The 15,833-nt window shown below is 37.1% G+C and overlaps 1 protein-coding gene across 2 annotated transcripts in view; it reads left to right on the plus strand.

The window, feature by feature from the left end:
• The window catches only part of Mtr4 (exosome RNA helicase Mtr4), a 499,068-nt gene that overhangs the window by 15,575 nt on the left and 467,660 nt on the right, over positions 1-15,833 (plus strand). For both annotated transcript variants that reach the window (XM_090371841.1, XM_090371842.1), the window contains exons 2-3: positions 4,339-4,449; positions 8,308-8,374. In XM_090371841.1, coding sequence (XP_090227967.1) covers positions 4,339-4,449; positions 8,308-8,374 — 178 coding nt within the window. The remainder of the gene's footprint in view (positions 1-4,338; positions 4,450-8,307; positions 8,375-15,833) is intronic.

Raw genomic sequence — 15,833 nt, forward strand, 5'->3', positions numbered from 1 at the left:
GTGCGAAAGCGCGTTATGTACGACGTCAGAGCCAAAGGAAATCTTGGATTCGTTTTACATCTTCCATAACTCAGGCTGCTAGCTCAAAAGCAGTCTGGGATAAGATCCGGAAAATGAATGGAAAATATTCACCATGCCCTTCAGTGATCCTCAAGCACAACGGATGTCCAATTGCAGATCGAACTGCAGTTGCAAATACTTTAGGGGAAACATTTGCAAAAATCTCTGCAATAACATCTTTTCCTGCAGAGTTTTTGGCCCTGAAAAAGAAAATTGAGAAAAACCCACCGAACTTCTCTTCAAAAGGGCTTGAATCGTATAACAAGCCCTTTTTGCAGGAAGAGTTAAATGCAGCACTCTTTCTCATGCATGCAAGTGCTGTGGGGCCCAATGACATCCACTACGAAATGTTAAAACACCTCTCACCACAATCTAAGGATCACCTTTTAGTTTTGTTTAACAGAATTTTTATTCACAAACAATTTCCGGATTCCTGGCAAAGGGCTATCGTCCTTGCTTTCCCAAAACCAGGAAAAGATCCTAGCAATCCAAGTAACTATCGTCCTATTGCTCTGACAAGCTGTTTGTGCAAAGTCCTGGAAAGAATGGTTAATGCACGCCTCGTATGGTATTTAGAAACAAATGGTCTGCTTTCCAGGACACAGTGCGGCTTCCAAAGAAATAGATCCACTCTGGATCATTTAATCCAATTGAAAACGTCCATTCGTGATGCTTTTATTAAATCCGAGCATTTGGTAGCAGTTTTCTCTAATATTGAAAAAGCGTACGACACAGCCTGGTGATTTGGAATTTTAAAAGACCTCTATAACTTTGGTCTTAGAGGTAACCTTCCTGTTTTTATTAAAAACTTTCTTTCGAATCGCCAATTTCAAGTCCATTTAGGATCCACCCTCTCTCGAGTTTTCTCTCAGGAAGAGGGAGTCCCATAAGGATCCGTTCCGAGTGTCACGCTTTTCGCAATCAAAATAAACTCTATCGCAGAACAACTTCCACCCACTGTAAACAATGCCCTCTATGTAGACGACTTTGCTATATTTTGTCATTCATGCAATATGAGGGTCATTGAAAGGCAACTGCAGAAAACCATTGATCATCTTACAGCTTGGCCTTTGGCTAATGGGTTCAGATTTTCATCACAGAAGACTGTTTGTGTACACTTCTGTCGCAAATGTAATCTTCATCCTGACCCAGAATTAAGGCTTGGGCAAAATAACATCCCAGTTGTAGCAGAATTCAAATTTCTTGGACTTATTTTCGACAAAAAGCTGACATTTTTACAACATATTCGTCAGCTGAGGACAAGATGTGTCAAAAGGCTTAACACCCTTCGTGCCCTTTCGTCAACTTCATGGGGCACAGATCGTGCTACCCTTCTTCGTCTCTACCGAGCACTTGTCCGTTCCAAACTCGACTATGGGTCTCAGGTTTATGGTTCTGCTAGAGATAGTGCACTTCGGTGGTTAGATCCAATCCACCATCAAGCCATCCGGACAGCCACTGGAGCATTTCGCACATCTCCTGTCCAAAGAACCATCTCTGTCTCTTCGACGTAAGCAGTTGTCCTTACAGTACGCCTTCAAATTAAAATCCCTGCCCGATCATCCCACGTGGCCATCCGTTTTTGAGCCGTGCTGGGAAAACCTCTACAACACCCGTCGGACTGCCAACAAAGCTTTTGGTATTCGCATTCAAGGGCTGCTGAATGAGCTAAACTTGACGGTAGACAACGTTGCCCAGTCACCAAGGCAGTTCTTTCCACCCTGGCATGCTTATTTTCCAACTTGCGACTTCTCCCTTAAGATCTGGGAGAAGGCTACTACACCGCCATCTGTCTACCAGCAACTCTTTGCATCACATAGACAGCAGTATTCTGACTTTCTGCCAGTCTACACAGATGGCTCAAAGTTAGAACGTTATGTGGGATCTGCTGTTGTGTTCCCTCACAAAACATTATCCTATAAGATCCCACAAGAAACTAGCATTTATACTGCAGAGTTGCATGCAATACAAACAGCCCTAGATCACATTAAAAATCGCGACTACCAGAGGTATATGATTTATTGCGATTCATCGAGCGTGTTACAGGCTCTGGTATCGGTGAGTTTTAACCCTCATCCGATCCTGTCCAGGATCCGGCAGATTCTTTTTTCTCTCGTGAAATTAGAATTTGATATTCGCTTTTGCTGGATCCCAAGCCACATTGGGATCCGGGGAAATGAATCGGCTGATGCCACTGCCAAATCAGCCATTTCCCTGGATAATCATTGCCTGTCAGTCCCCTATACAGACTACAGGCAAATAATACGTTCTAATTTACTTTCCCAATGGCAAGATTCTTGGCATGGACAGGCCACAAATAAATTACATCACATTAAGCCTGTAATTATGCAGTGGCAGTCCAGTCTACGCAGGGTCCGAAGAGAGGAAGTTGTTCTTGCTTGGCTCCACATAGGTCATAGTCATCTAACCCATTCCTATTTGCTGAGGGCGGATGACCCACCTATGTGCGAGATGTGTAACATTATTTTAACCGTCAGTCATCTTTTTATAGAATGTCCTGTTTTTATAGAAGCATGACGCTTGTGTTTTACTGCTTTTAATAATTTGACTGAGCCATTTACACTCAGTCAGATAATAGGTGACAGAGAAAATATGTCCGACGTTTTTAACTTTTTACAATCTATTAATTTTTATACAAGGATACAAGGTTTTTATACTTTTTATGCTTTTACTTTGTCCTTTTTAACATAATAATTAATTGCTTGACGTGGTAGCCTTGGCTACCAAAATGTTTAGTAGCATTTTAAATTTGACTTGGCGCATTATGGCCTTAGCTGCCAATGTGCCATTAAAAACCAAACCAAACCAAACCAAAGATCAAGCTTGTTGGTTGTGTGTTTATGATTGTCTAGTATTCTAGTAGGTAAATAAGCAGTCTGTGCTAGTTCTGTAGTAATTACGAAAACCTCAATGTCCCAACCAGCTGGGTCTGTTGAGTAGAAAATGGAAGCTAGTGGAGTTGTGTACATTAAAATCACCAAGGAAAAGTACTTCAGTTAGGAAAGTTGGACTTGAGAAGGTCGAGTTTCAAAGAGAGGAACTCAAACAGTTCTAAGTGATTAATGGAATTGGGAGAATGATAGAGGCAACAGATGAATTTGACTGAATGCAGCAGACAGATTTTAAACCCTAGAAGATCGAAAAGAGCTGATTACAGATTACTAAGTCACTTACAGGGAATATCAGAACAGACATATGCACAGTTACCACCTCTGAAGCGAAAGGAATTGTACAATGAATAATTAGGACAACTGAGATGAGCAGTGGTTGAATTAATCGATAATTGGAATTCTGTTAGAAAAAGTACACTGGGTTTGGCAGACTGTAAGTGGAAATGGACATCATTCAGACTGGAACTGAGACTAAGTATATTTGTGAAATGAATGAGCAAGTGTTTGGGAGGTTGAGATCTTTTTGCAGTTAAGTTTGATCAATTAGTTTGGTTATTCATGATTTGACTATTTGATAGTAAGAAAATATGGAGATGAATGAAGAATGAAATTTTTGGGTATGGCCTAGACATGGTAAGAATATAACCTGCTGCTTGACATAACGTGGACTTGACAATGCTCCCCTCCCTCGCATACATCCTGGTCTGGGCTCCTTCCAGTCACTAACTGGCAGAGTAGAGGCAGTGAGATTATATACTTGCTGATCCAGAAGCCTCCTATAGACTTACTAATAAGTTTGGTCTGGTGGACTATCTAGAGACTGGCATTCAAACACTGTTTTTGTGTGTACCCTCAAAATATAAGGAACAATGTATCTCACCATGATGTCCATCATAACCTCAAAAGACATCAATTATACTGCATGAGTTTGACAGCGAAAACCATCATTAATGAGATTTACTAGTCATGTAGGCTTGAGCCATGGCCAACTGAAATATGGTTAAATGAAGTGGTTAAATGCAGGAATGCAACTTGCTGTTGCACTCCTGCATTTAACATTTGGCAAACTTGTGGTAGACTTTTTTTTTTTTTTTTGGTTTGTTTTATTTTGTTCAGGTTCATACTCAGAGTATTATATCTTGCCGTAATGATAACCAAAGTTGATTTTTCATTTTGTTGAAAATATTTACATAGTTTGCCATCTTAATTTGAGTTTAAGATGTATGCTAATATTGTTAGCATACTTTTATTTTCTCTTCATTCTGTCTAAGGCTTGGCTTGTACTGTTTCATATAGATACATTTAATTTGTCTAATAAAATGATCTAAATATTTCATAATGTTTTGTTCATGTTGTTTTTTTTTAGGTCAGATGGATTTGTGAAAGCTCTCATTGAAGGAAAAAGAGAATACACTGAGGAGGATGAAGAAACATTAGCTAAAAAGCAGAAAGTAGCAACTATTTTGGATGACATAAGGTAAGAAATGTATTTAAATATTATTTGCAAGTCTCATATTTTGTTTTGATGAACTTGCACCTATTATCACATTATAAATAACTTACAGTTTATAATATGATAAAAGAAAAGCACAATGGTTGTGCATTACAAATAAGAGCATAAAAGTAAAAAAAGTAAAGTGCAGCCATTATCAACCCACTGCAGGATGGAAGCCTCCTCAACAATTCATGCTGAGGGAAATGGACCATAATCTGCCACGCTGGTCCAGTGCGGGTTGGCAGATCGACCGTATTCAGCAGTCAGGGGCTTGAACCCCGGTCTACTCAAAGAGCGTGTGCTACTGCATTCCCGCTCCTGCCCACTCGGCTACGGAGGCCTTTAGATATAAGAGCAAGTAAGAGCATAGAAAGCACAATTTGAAACAGATGAAGTGCGAGGATGAATCACATACTTGTGAAATTTTGATTGTGTAAATTTAAATTATGCACCACTGCAGATGTAACTTTAGGGATCGGCACTAACATTTTCTACTATGCAATTAGGGCCTGTTAGTTCTATTTTTAGTATAAGGTATGCAAGGATAGTGATGCACAGCAGCAGACACAATATGATGTTGCTGGTGATGATTGAAGCCAAGCTAGTGAAATGCAGCATTATTCTGTGTCTTGTGGTGGTCTCTTAAGTGGATATTCAATAGTATATGTAAAAGGTTTATGTTGACAACTATATACCATGTACACAAGTGTATATGGGCAGATCATACTCTCCCCAGGTCATGACAGAGAACATCATTGGTGTGCAGCAGTTGTGTACAGGTATCTGGATAACAAGCACGGAACTGCTTATGTCATCTGACTCGTGTTGAAAAATATAGCATAGCATAGCTAAGTAGGGGTGTTAATGACCTTCTTATGACCCTGATTCTGTAAGGGCTAAAACTATTTGTTAACCTATATTAAATTTATTTTATAAATGTATGTAAGATAGTTTTAATTTCTTTTTAATTATAAGGGCTTAGCATAAAATTCCTTTATGTATATAAATGTTAATAACTATTTTAGTGTGCATAGTCTGAATTTGTTTTTAAATTTTACTATTTATAATTAGGAATTCTTACTGTAGAATAAACCCTAAGAGTAGTTCGGTGAGGGGGGAAGGACTTAATTTTTATATATATTTTTTGCGATAGTGTGCATTTGTGCGTTTGAAGTGAGAACGAAGACATTGAAATTTATAGAGGACAGACGTCAATTTTTCAAACAAACTTTTCTGTAACACAGCTGTGGCTGTGTATATACAAAATTTTACAATATTGTATACATTTTAGAATTTTTTTTAGAATGATTTAATACTTATATTACATAATGCAATGCAAGTATTAAATCATTCTTAAAAACCATTCTGAAGTCTTAAGTGCCATGCATTTCATTGTACCGTGAAACTGCATGGAGTTCGCTATTCTACATTTAAAGAGCTCAGTGAAGAATCACTTCATGTTTTACTTCTTCTATATAACCGAATTTTTACAGAAAATGCTTTCCCTGAAACCTGGTGCCAATGCAAATGTCATAGCATTATTAAAACCTGGCGAAGTGAATCACATCATTTATTGATCTATTGCTCTTATCAGCTGTATGGGAAAAATAATGAAAAAAGGGGAAACTCTTGTCTCACCTGGTCACTGATCAAATACAATCTTATCAGTCATTATTCTTCTTGGTATATTAACTTTAGGCACCTCCATAGCCAGGTGGGCAGGAGCAGCAGCAGTGTGTAGCACATGCTTCTTGATTAGACCGGGGTTTGAGCCCGTGAACACCAAATATGGAGGATGCGGAAAGGTCAGGGAATGACCACCTCATATCCCCGGAGCAATATGGCCTTAGTTGCTAATGCTCCTAAAAAACTAAATAACAATATTAACTTTAAGCTTTTTTTGATTATACAGAAACCCAGATTCATAATGCATTTGTGAGAGCTTTTGACACAGCTTGGTGTTATAGAATTCTGCATGATCTATACACATTGGGCCTAAGGGGCAGTCTCCCAAAATTTATACAGAACTTCTGGAGCAGTAGTCTTTCCAGGTTCAGTCCATCCTTTTCATAACTTTATCCATGAAGAAGGTGTACCACAGGGCTTAGTTTTAGGTGCTGCTCTCTTCATTACAAAAATCAACTTAGTAACTCAGACTGTTCTGACCACTGTTTTTGCTACTTCATTACAGATGACGTAAGCATATCTTGCTGCTCTAAAAAACTAAGAATGTTTGAGAGACAATATCAAGGTACTCTTAACAGGATTAGAACTTGTTGCAGATAACTGAAAAAAAAACAGTGTAGTTCATTTCTGTAGAATATGCAACCTCCATCCTGGCAGAGTTCTAAAGCTGTTCATGTCATATTTGTTGTGCCTACTGTCCAATTTCTTGGCTTAAACTAACCTTACATAAAAAGTTAATCTTTCTTGACCATATCAAACCGTTTAGAACCACGTCTCAAGAAATTAAACATCTTGAGAGTATTATCAGCTACATCATGGGGTGCTGATTGTCATACTGTTCTTCAGTTATATCATTCTGTAAGTTCATGATTAGATTATGGATCTCCAGTTTACAGCTCTCCTAAACCTTGAGCTGGTTAGAATTCATTGCAGTGGCTGGTCTATGAATTGCTCTTTGTGCCTAGTGTGCATCTACAGTTCAAAGTCTTTATCTTTATGCTGAAGCTCACAGCCCTCTGCTTTTTCTACATCGACAGATTTTACTGCTAAATTATGCTATCAAAATCAAAAAGTCAGCCCATGTGTGTAGCTTGGAGGAGTCTATTTACTCCCAAAGGGGACATCTTGTATGATGTTTATCCATCATTGAATCAGCCAGCTGGCATGTTCCTTCAATCATTATTTGATAATTGGCAGCTAGATCTTTCTAAAGTAGTCATCACTAGTTCTATCACTCCTCCAATATGAATCTTATACTTGGATATAATATTGGTACTGGCAGTATGAATAGTAAGTCGTAACTTTCAAAATCACTAGCTAAATTTAAAAATATGCTAAACAACATAACTAAGACTATTTAAACTATTTGTAAAACACAATTTAATATGTTAATTAATTTGACAATACAAAATTTTTAGAAATCTTCAATATGTTAATTAATCAAAAAGACAATTTCCAAAAAACTTATCGTTCCTATCAGCTCAATTCTGTGTCCCGGCACTTATAATCTTGTTTTCATTTAATTAATTAAAATAATATTAGAAGTAATGATTGGATGTTTTTTTTTTTGAGACACATTCATTACATGGAGGTACACAGAATCATCAAAAATGTTTCGGAATGAAAACAGAATAAAGTAAGAATACAATTTTGTCATTTGTATTATTGTTTAATATGTTTAAACTGATTATGCAACTGCCAGTATTGTTTTAAATATTCATTTTTGTAAAATATTACTAAGCATATCTGTCTGGTTATTAGGATTCTAACTTTCTGTGGAATGTGTTATTAAATGCATACAAGTAATATAATATGCACTTTTAAAACACATTAAAACTGTATATGCATTATAAACTGAAACAGTTGTATTGTTAGAAGTACATATGACACCAGTCTTCTGTGTCATTTTTAAGACCATTGAATAATTTGTGCATTATGCTTGATGGTCATATCTACAAATGGCAGAGACTGGAAAAATGGGTTTATATTGTTGAGTGATTGCCTGATCTGCTGTTAATGATCATAATGCAGATAGTAAGGTTTAGTTGTATTGTTGCATATAATTTAAAAGGAAAATGTATTATGAAGTAATATTTAAAAAAAAAATTAATGTGCAATGAAATATTAATACAAATTGATTTCCCTCCCCCCCAGACCAGATGACTACTTGCCTAGAATTCAGATCCATACTGTTGAAACAGTCGAGGCATGCTTACATGAGGTATTATTTGATATATATTAATTTAATTCTTTGAGAATAAATGTGGAGAAATTTCTTATATTAGAATATTAATATAATTATGACAGGTTGTATTACTAGAAAGCTGCCTTAATTCAATACTGATTTTCAAATAGAAACAGTGATATAACAGGGACAACATTCCTGAACATTGGTCCAGTATGAAACATTTTAGTGAAATTAATAAAGTCACGTATTTAACCAATTACCAGTCATATATCCAGTGGATACTTTATTAGGTACAACCAAGTAATTTTAAGTGGGTTCCCCTATAGCCCCAAGAACTGCACGAACTCAGCAAGTTATCAGGGGCAGTGGCAACTGTGGAACGAATTCTGAAGAATTGTGGCCTTATGATATGGTAGATTATCTTGTTAGAAGCCATTTACAGATGGATTCACTGCAGCCATGAAGAGATGTGCCTGATGACAACTCTTCATGGCTGCAATGCACTGTGGTATACAAATGTTGCTCCATTGGTATTAAATGGCCCACAAAAACAGTGTACATCATTAAATTGCTGCCACCACCACCAGTTTGCATTATCAATGCCTGGCAGGAGAGGTCTATGGAATTGTGCTGGTTTTGCCATATTTTGGTTCTCTTATAAGTGCGAAACATCAGAACTCGGGATATGTCAGACCAAGCAATGTTTATCTCAATCCACTGCTATCCAGTCATGGCAGAGATTTCACCAAATGTCACAGATTTTTTTAAGTTCTATACAGTGGGAACAACAGATGATGTTACCAACGTCAAATTCTAAATGGGAAGCATTCAAGGAAGTAATTTTGGAACCTACTAGGCTTTTTGTTCCAACTAAGAAATACTGTTCTAGGTTTAGGCCCAAATGGATGTCAGATGGACTAATGAGACTTGTAGCAGAGAAGAAAAATGTATGGGATGCACATAAATTGTCAGGAGAAACAGAAGCCTATGGCAGATGCAAGCTAGTCCTGTAATCAAGTCACAAAGGAGGTTAGGCAAGCTAAGACAGATTGTGAGCAATCTTTGGCAAAGGATGCAAAGAAAAACAGCGAAGACTTCTTTACTTATATAAACTCTAGAAGGGAGGGGATGAATCCGATTGGTCCACTTGATATCATGGTTTGATTGTAGATGATCATTCTCAGATAGCTGCCAAACTAAATGAGTATTTTGCATCTACATTCACACATGAGGAGTTATTCAGGGAGTGGAATGCCAGACGTTTATCAAACTCTAACAGGGAGCTAAGTGATTTTATGATAACTGAGAGCAAAGTGGAGGAGAAATGGTTGAAGTTAAACATGAGAAAGGCACCTGGGGTAGATGTGATCCATCCAGTTATATTAAAAGAGGTGGCAAAGGAAGTAAACAAACCCTTAGCCATAATTATGAGAGCATCCTTGGACTCAGGTGAAGTTCTCACGGACTGGAGATGTGCAAATGCATCTTCAATTTACAAAGGAGGATCAAAGGGTGACATGAGTAATTACAGACCTGTTAGTTTGACTTCTGTTCCTGGGAAAATAATGGAGTCACTGATAAAAGAAGCATTGCAGAATCATCTATACAAGACAGCTGTAATAATTCAGACACAGCATGGGTTTGTTAAGCGGAAGTCTTGTCTGACCAATTTCATTGGATACTGTGAAGTGGTCACAAAGGAACTGGATGCAAAAAATAATTTTGATATCATATACTTGGATTTCAGGAAAGCTTTTTATACTATTGCACATGGAAGACTACTGTACAGATTGGAGCAGTATGGCATTAAGGGCAAGTTGCCATAATGCATAAAACGATGGTTGAGTGGGAGAAGACAGAGAGAGTCTTGATCAATGGATACTGCTCTTCATGGACTAATGTTATTAGTGGTGTTCCCCAGGGTTCGGCGTTGGGCCCATTGTTGTTTTGTATATTTATCAGTGATATTGATGAAGGTATATCAAGCTTAATGTCAAAGTTTGCAGATGATATAAAGGTTGGGAAAGTTGTTAATAACAGTAATGACAGTATGCTGCTGGAACAGGATCTGGAAAAGTTGGGCAGATGACTGAAGTGGCAATTGAAGTTTAATTGACAAATGCAAAGTACTGCATATGGATAGCAGTAACCCCAGAGAAATGTACCAACTGGGTGGTGTTACATTCAGGGTAGTGGAGAATGAAAGAGAGACCTGGGGGTAATTGTGCAGTCAGGTATGAAGTTTTCTGAGCAGTGCAGACAGGCTGCCATGGGGTTTTGTCAATGATATACACGAATTTTGCAAGCGGGGATAAGGAGGTGATAATCCCCTTGTATAAGGCAGTGGTCAGACCCCACTTTAAGTACTGCATTCAGGTCTGGAAGCCTCATTTTAGGAATGATGTAGAGTTGCTAGAACGAGTACAGAAAAGGGCAACAAGACTGGTGGGGGGAACAAAGTGGTGCACTTAGAAAGAAAGACTTAAGTTTTGCAAATTGTAGTGTCTGGAGACTGGGCACATGCTAAGTGATCTGATTGAGGTGTATAAGGCCTTGAATGGCGCATTATAGCCTAAGTTGCTAATGCGCCAATAAAACCCAAATCAAATCAAATCACTAAGGCCTTGAATGGATTGAGCAGGCTCACTGCTGATGGGATTCTTCCTCTTGCTCAGATTACAAACCTGGGAGGGCATAAACTGAAATTGAGGAAAAACAGTTGTCGAATTGATGTGCGGAAATATTCCTTTAGCCAGCGGGTAGTTGATAGCCGGAACAAACTTCCATCTGTCGTTGTGGAAGTTGATAGCTTAAATAAATTCAAGGCAGAACTAGTGAAACATTTGGAACAAGTGGATGGGTGAAATGGCTGGTGCTGTATAAGTTTGCTTTCTTGCATCATATGCGTCTACTAATGCTAATGTGTTCCTGAGTCCACTGTTACTGTATTTCTCGTTTTTTGCTGACAGGAGTGGATTCTGATTTAGTTGTCGGCTGTAGTATCACATCCTTGTACAACGTCGTGTGTTCTGAACTGCTTCTTTAGTTATCACTGTCATACAGCAATTTTATTTGAGTGATTGTAGCATTTCTGTTTCCTAGCAAGTGTTGTCAGTCTCCAGTGACATTGCATATCAGTGAACTGTTTCTGATCACAAGATTGCTACTGACTGGATTCTACTTGGTTATTGGACCAACCTTGATGCACTGAAGACAGTCATGTTGTAAACTCAAACAGTGTGCAGCTTTGGAGATACTTGCACTGGCACTGACTACCATGCTACATTAAAAGTCATTTAAATTTTTTGTTTTTCACTGAATTGCACAGCATCCACATCCCTACAAATCTGCTTGCCTGCTTTATGTTGCATAGTTCTAATACATGGTGGTGTTACTGAAGGAATGCTCCATTTCATGAAAACAATCTGTGACTGTAATAAAGTGGCCACTAAGTGTATATAAAGTAAATGATTATTATATTTGCTTTGACAATTTTTCACCATTAGGTTTTATCACTTTTCACTGTTATTATTATGGTCTTTCTGCTGTGTTTTTCCCCACTTGTCAGACTGACTTTTCCTTTTATCAGGTTGCTGACAGCTATTTTTAAGGATGAAATAAATCAAAAGTGCTTTTTAGTAGTGCCTTTCAAGGCACTGCTATAATTTAAAGACAAAATTACATAATATGTATGGTGAGGGAGAGGAGTAACTTAAAATGATAAAATAGTAATAAAAATAAAGATAAGATAAAATATTTGTTGATCAAGACAGTGAATCATTCTAATTCTAAATCTGCTTCATGCACTGAAATATGAATATGACACATTATCAGGTTCCCATATTTCAGTCCCAATATTTCATTTCAGTTATCTACCTTGGAAAAATTCACATGTATATGGCAGTTGTTATTAAGCGCAAATTCTTACTAAAGGGATGGGTGTTATGAGCTCAATTTACCTGAGTAAAAACTGACTATATTTTTACTTTTATTTTTTGCTTTCTAATTTATATTTTTATACTTTCCAGCAATTAGATTGTTAGTGGGTTAGCTGATTACTATTTTTTATTTTATTTTACTATATTTATTTCATCTATTTTTAATTTTAATAGCTTTTACCCTCCCCCCACTACTTCAGATAGTGGGGATGGCTAAAAAATAAACATAAAACATTGTGTGTAAACATATACATATAAAGGGAAAAAAAACAAACAATAACTGTAATTGTGGAGGTATAAAACATAAATATAGAAACTGTGAAGTAATAAAATTTCAGATAGTTTTAGTCTGAGCATTTCAGTTGTCTACATACTGTATTATTATGCCAGAATAAATAATATAGTAATATTATGCAAGAATAAAAGCTTCAAAGGCACCGAAGAAGCTGCCCATGTTAACAAAAGAACGAGTTCAAAAACAGAGGACAAAAAAAAAAAAAAAGAAAAAAAGCAGAGTTAAATAAAATCTGCTTCTCAAGGTTTTGAACAACATCAACCTTCTATATCGACTTCTGATCAAGAAGCTGGACTGTCAACATTAGGCCAATAACACACTCCTACTCTACTTTTACCTTTCTCAGTGTTTGTCACACCAAACAGACTGAACATTGCACTGTCCACCCATGTCAACGATGCACTTCCTTAGATTTTATGCTTCTTAACTATGGCAAAACCTTCCTCCCTTCCTACCCTGTCTATCCTTTCTGTACAGGCGCCTCCGTAGCCAGGTGGGAAGGAGCAGCAGTGCGTAGCACACGCTTCTTGATTAGACCGGGGTTCGAGCCCATCACCACCAAATACAGAGGATGTGGAAAGGTCAGGGAATGACCACCGCATATTCCCGGAGCAATATGGCCTTAGTTGCTAATGCTCCTAAAAACCAAATAACAACTGTACACGTACTCCCGAAATTCCAATTCTGCACTGCTTATATCTGTGGGACACCATGTCTCTGATATCCCAAGAATATCTGCCTTTGATACCTTGATCAGCACTTCAGATTCATAAAATTTATTTACTTGGTGTACATGGACGTATAAATGCACCTGTTCTTACTCTTAATTACCCTAACACAGCCCACGTATTTGCTTGTTCCATGAAGACTCCCAGCAACTTGCTCTCTAGGCTGCTGCTCATTACAATAAAAGCAGTGCAAGAATCACTTTTGCCTCTTCCTGTGGCTACTGTTAATCTTTTAGTCCGAGAATCGTCCCCAAGCTATCAGTTTTCCAACCAACTTAACACTGCCTTGATAGCATCAGCAAATATTCTTGTGCCTTTTTTATTTAAATGTATTCCATCCCTGTAGAAGCAGTTTCTCATGTTTGCAAGCACAGACCATACTGAAAAAAATTCTACCCTGTGAGCCTTGCACAATCTCTCCAGGGCCAGCCGAATTGATTGATTGACATCATATACTCCCTCCTATTGTGTCTGGGCAGAATTGCACATTTTCAAATTTAACCCTAATTCGTGACTTTTTTCCAGCATTGACCTGTATTTGTTAAGTAAATCTGCATCTCTTATTCTTAAGGTTATTAGTGCTAACGTGTATAACAATATCACCTTTTGTGCCCTTAAAAGATGATATCTGCCCTACAACTTTCGTCCCTGGCAGACATACCTTGGTCCTATTCCACCTATCCTTTTTGCATAATATATTCCCCATCTTCCTGACAATAGTCACCAACAATAATTACTTCCTGTGGGACCAGTGCATTCTGCTTTGGAGATTGTTGCTGTGTTGTCTGATGCACAGGAATGAACTCTAACATTGAGTTGGGCAGCTGAGAGCTTAATGGGCCCTCATATATTAATTTCTTTGAGGGCATCTACCCTACACCTCAAACTCTCATAGATGCCCATTAGAATGCTGAGTTGGTGCCTAATTTCTTCACAGTCTCTGTCCTGTTTTAGACAGGTCTGCAAACTTTTCACATTTTGCACATTTTATACACTAACTAGTTCACATAGGAAGCCACAGGTTTATTGAAATCAATCATATTTGCACTTTTATATTATTGGACTGTGTCATGATATCAAAATTGTACAATAAAGCCTTTCATTGGTTTCTCATCAGAGCTGATAGCAACCCACAGTTGATGTGTATATCAGATAAACTTTCAAAGTTTAAAGGGAGGGAGGAAAGGAGTTTTTTTTATTTTTATTTTAAATTATTATGATTATCTTCTAGCTTAAAATGTGATGATGGTATTCATTAAATGTACAGGGTTAATACAGTTCTTTTGTGATATTTTTAATACTGCTTTGAAATATGTGCGGTTCTCCAAAAATTACATTAAATTGAGTATCTTTCAGAGAGGAAGCATTTATAAGGATAACAAATTTGCAAATGCAAGCACAATGTTTCTGAAGCATAGGGCAATGACACTTGATAGTTTTATAAAACAATGCTTTGCGATGGGAAGGTTGTTGTTGGTTGTTGGGTTTTATTGGTGCATTGGCAACTAAGGGGGAGAGAGAGAGAGAGAGAGAGAGAGAGAGAGAGAGAGAGAGAGAGAGAGAGAGAGAGAGATTCATATATTTATTTAGAAAAATAGTAGAAAATAGCTTTCTTACCTACCTGCAGTGCCATTTTGATCCTCTGCTGTGCACTCAGTGGGATGAGCAGATTTTAATGTTTTTTTCGTCAGTTTCCAAGACCATAGGATTTACTTACGCAATTGGAAGACTCTTGGTTACCAAACAGAATATGCCCATTTTATGTTTAGTGGTGAAGCAAGCTACCAAAATATGATATGTGTATTTTGAAATGTAATATAACCCAAATAATATTAATTAAGTGAAACGATATTTAATGTTAATTTAAATATAGTACACTTCCTTCAGGAGAAGTGTCTTCATCCACTAGGTTTTGAGATCAAGTTTTGGGCTACCAAAACTTAAAAACTTGATTGGGTGGGGGTAGTATTAAAAACGTTTTTTGACAACTGGACTTGAGAATTAGTCTGTATTAGAATTGGCAACATGATATAGAACGAAATTTATACAGCAAAAAACCTTTCATTTTCCGATTTTTTTTAATAATTTGTCCAAACCTTTCTTAAATTTATTCAGACAACCTGCATCCATAAGTTTATTTATCATCAAAGTAGAACTTTATTCCACCACCAATTCATCTTTCTTTGGCTGAATGTGAATTTCAGCACATGTATTCAGCAACTATCTTTTTCCAGTTTAAATTAGTATTAATGTTAATTGTGACAAATAATGAAAGAATGCAAGCTTGTGGCATTAGTGGCATCAGCCAAAAAAAAAAAAATAATAATAATAAAAAGGTAACTTGGTGCTTTTTCTGTCCATCCCACTGGCCAAAAAAATTATTTCATATTAATGGAGCAAAAGTTGCAGATTCTAAAGGAAATTTATCCAAAAATATGTATTTGTCATGTCTCCGTTGAAAGACGTATTGAAATTTTAGTAATTTGATGAACAACGAGGCTCAAATATCATACAGTAATACAAGTTAGTTA

The sequence above is a fragment of the Mastigoproctus giganteus genome, chromosome 4 (genome assembly GCF_048544385.1).
Source record: "Mastigoproctus giganteus isolate SK-2022 chromosome 4, ASM4854438v1, whole genome shotgun sequence".
NCBI classification, from domain to species: Eukaryota; Metazoa; Arthropoda; class Arachnida; order Uropygi; family Thelyphonidae; genus Mastigoproctus; species Mastigoproctus giganteus.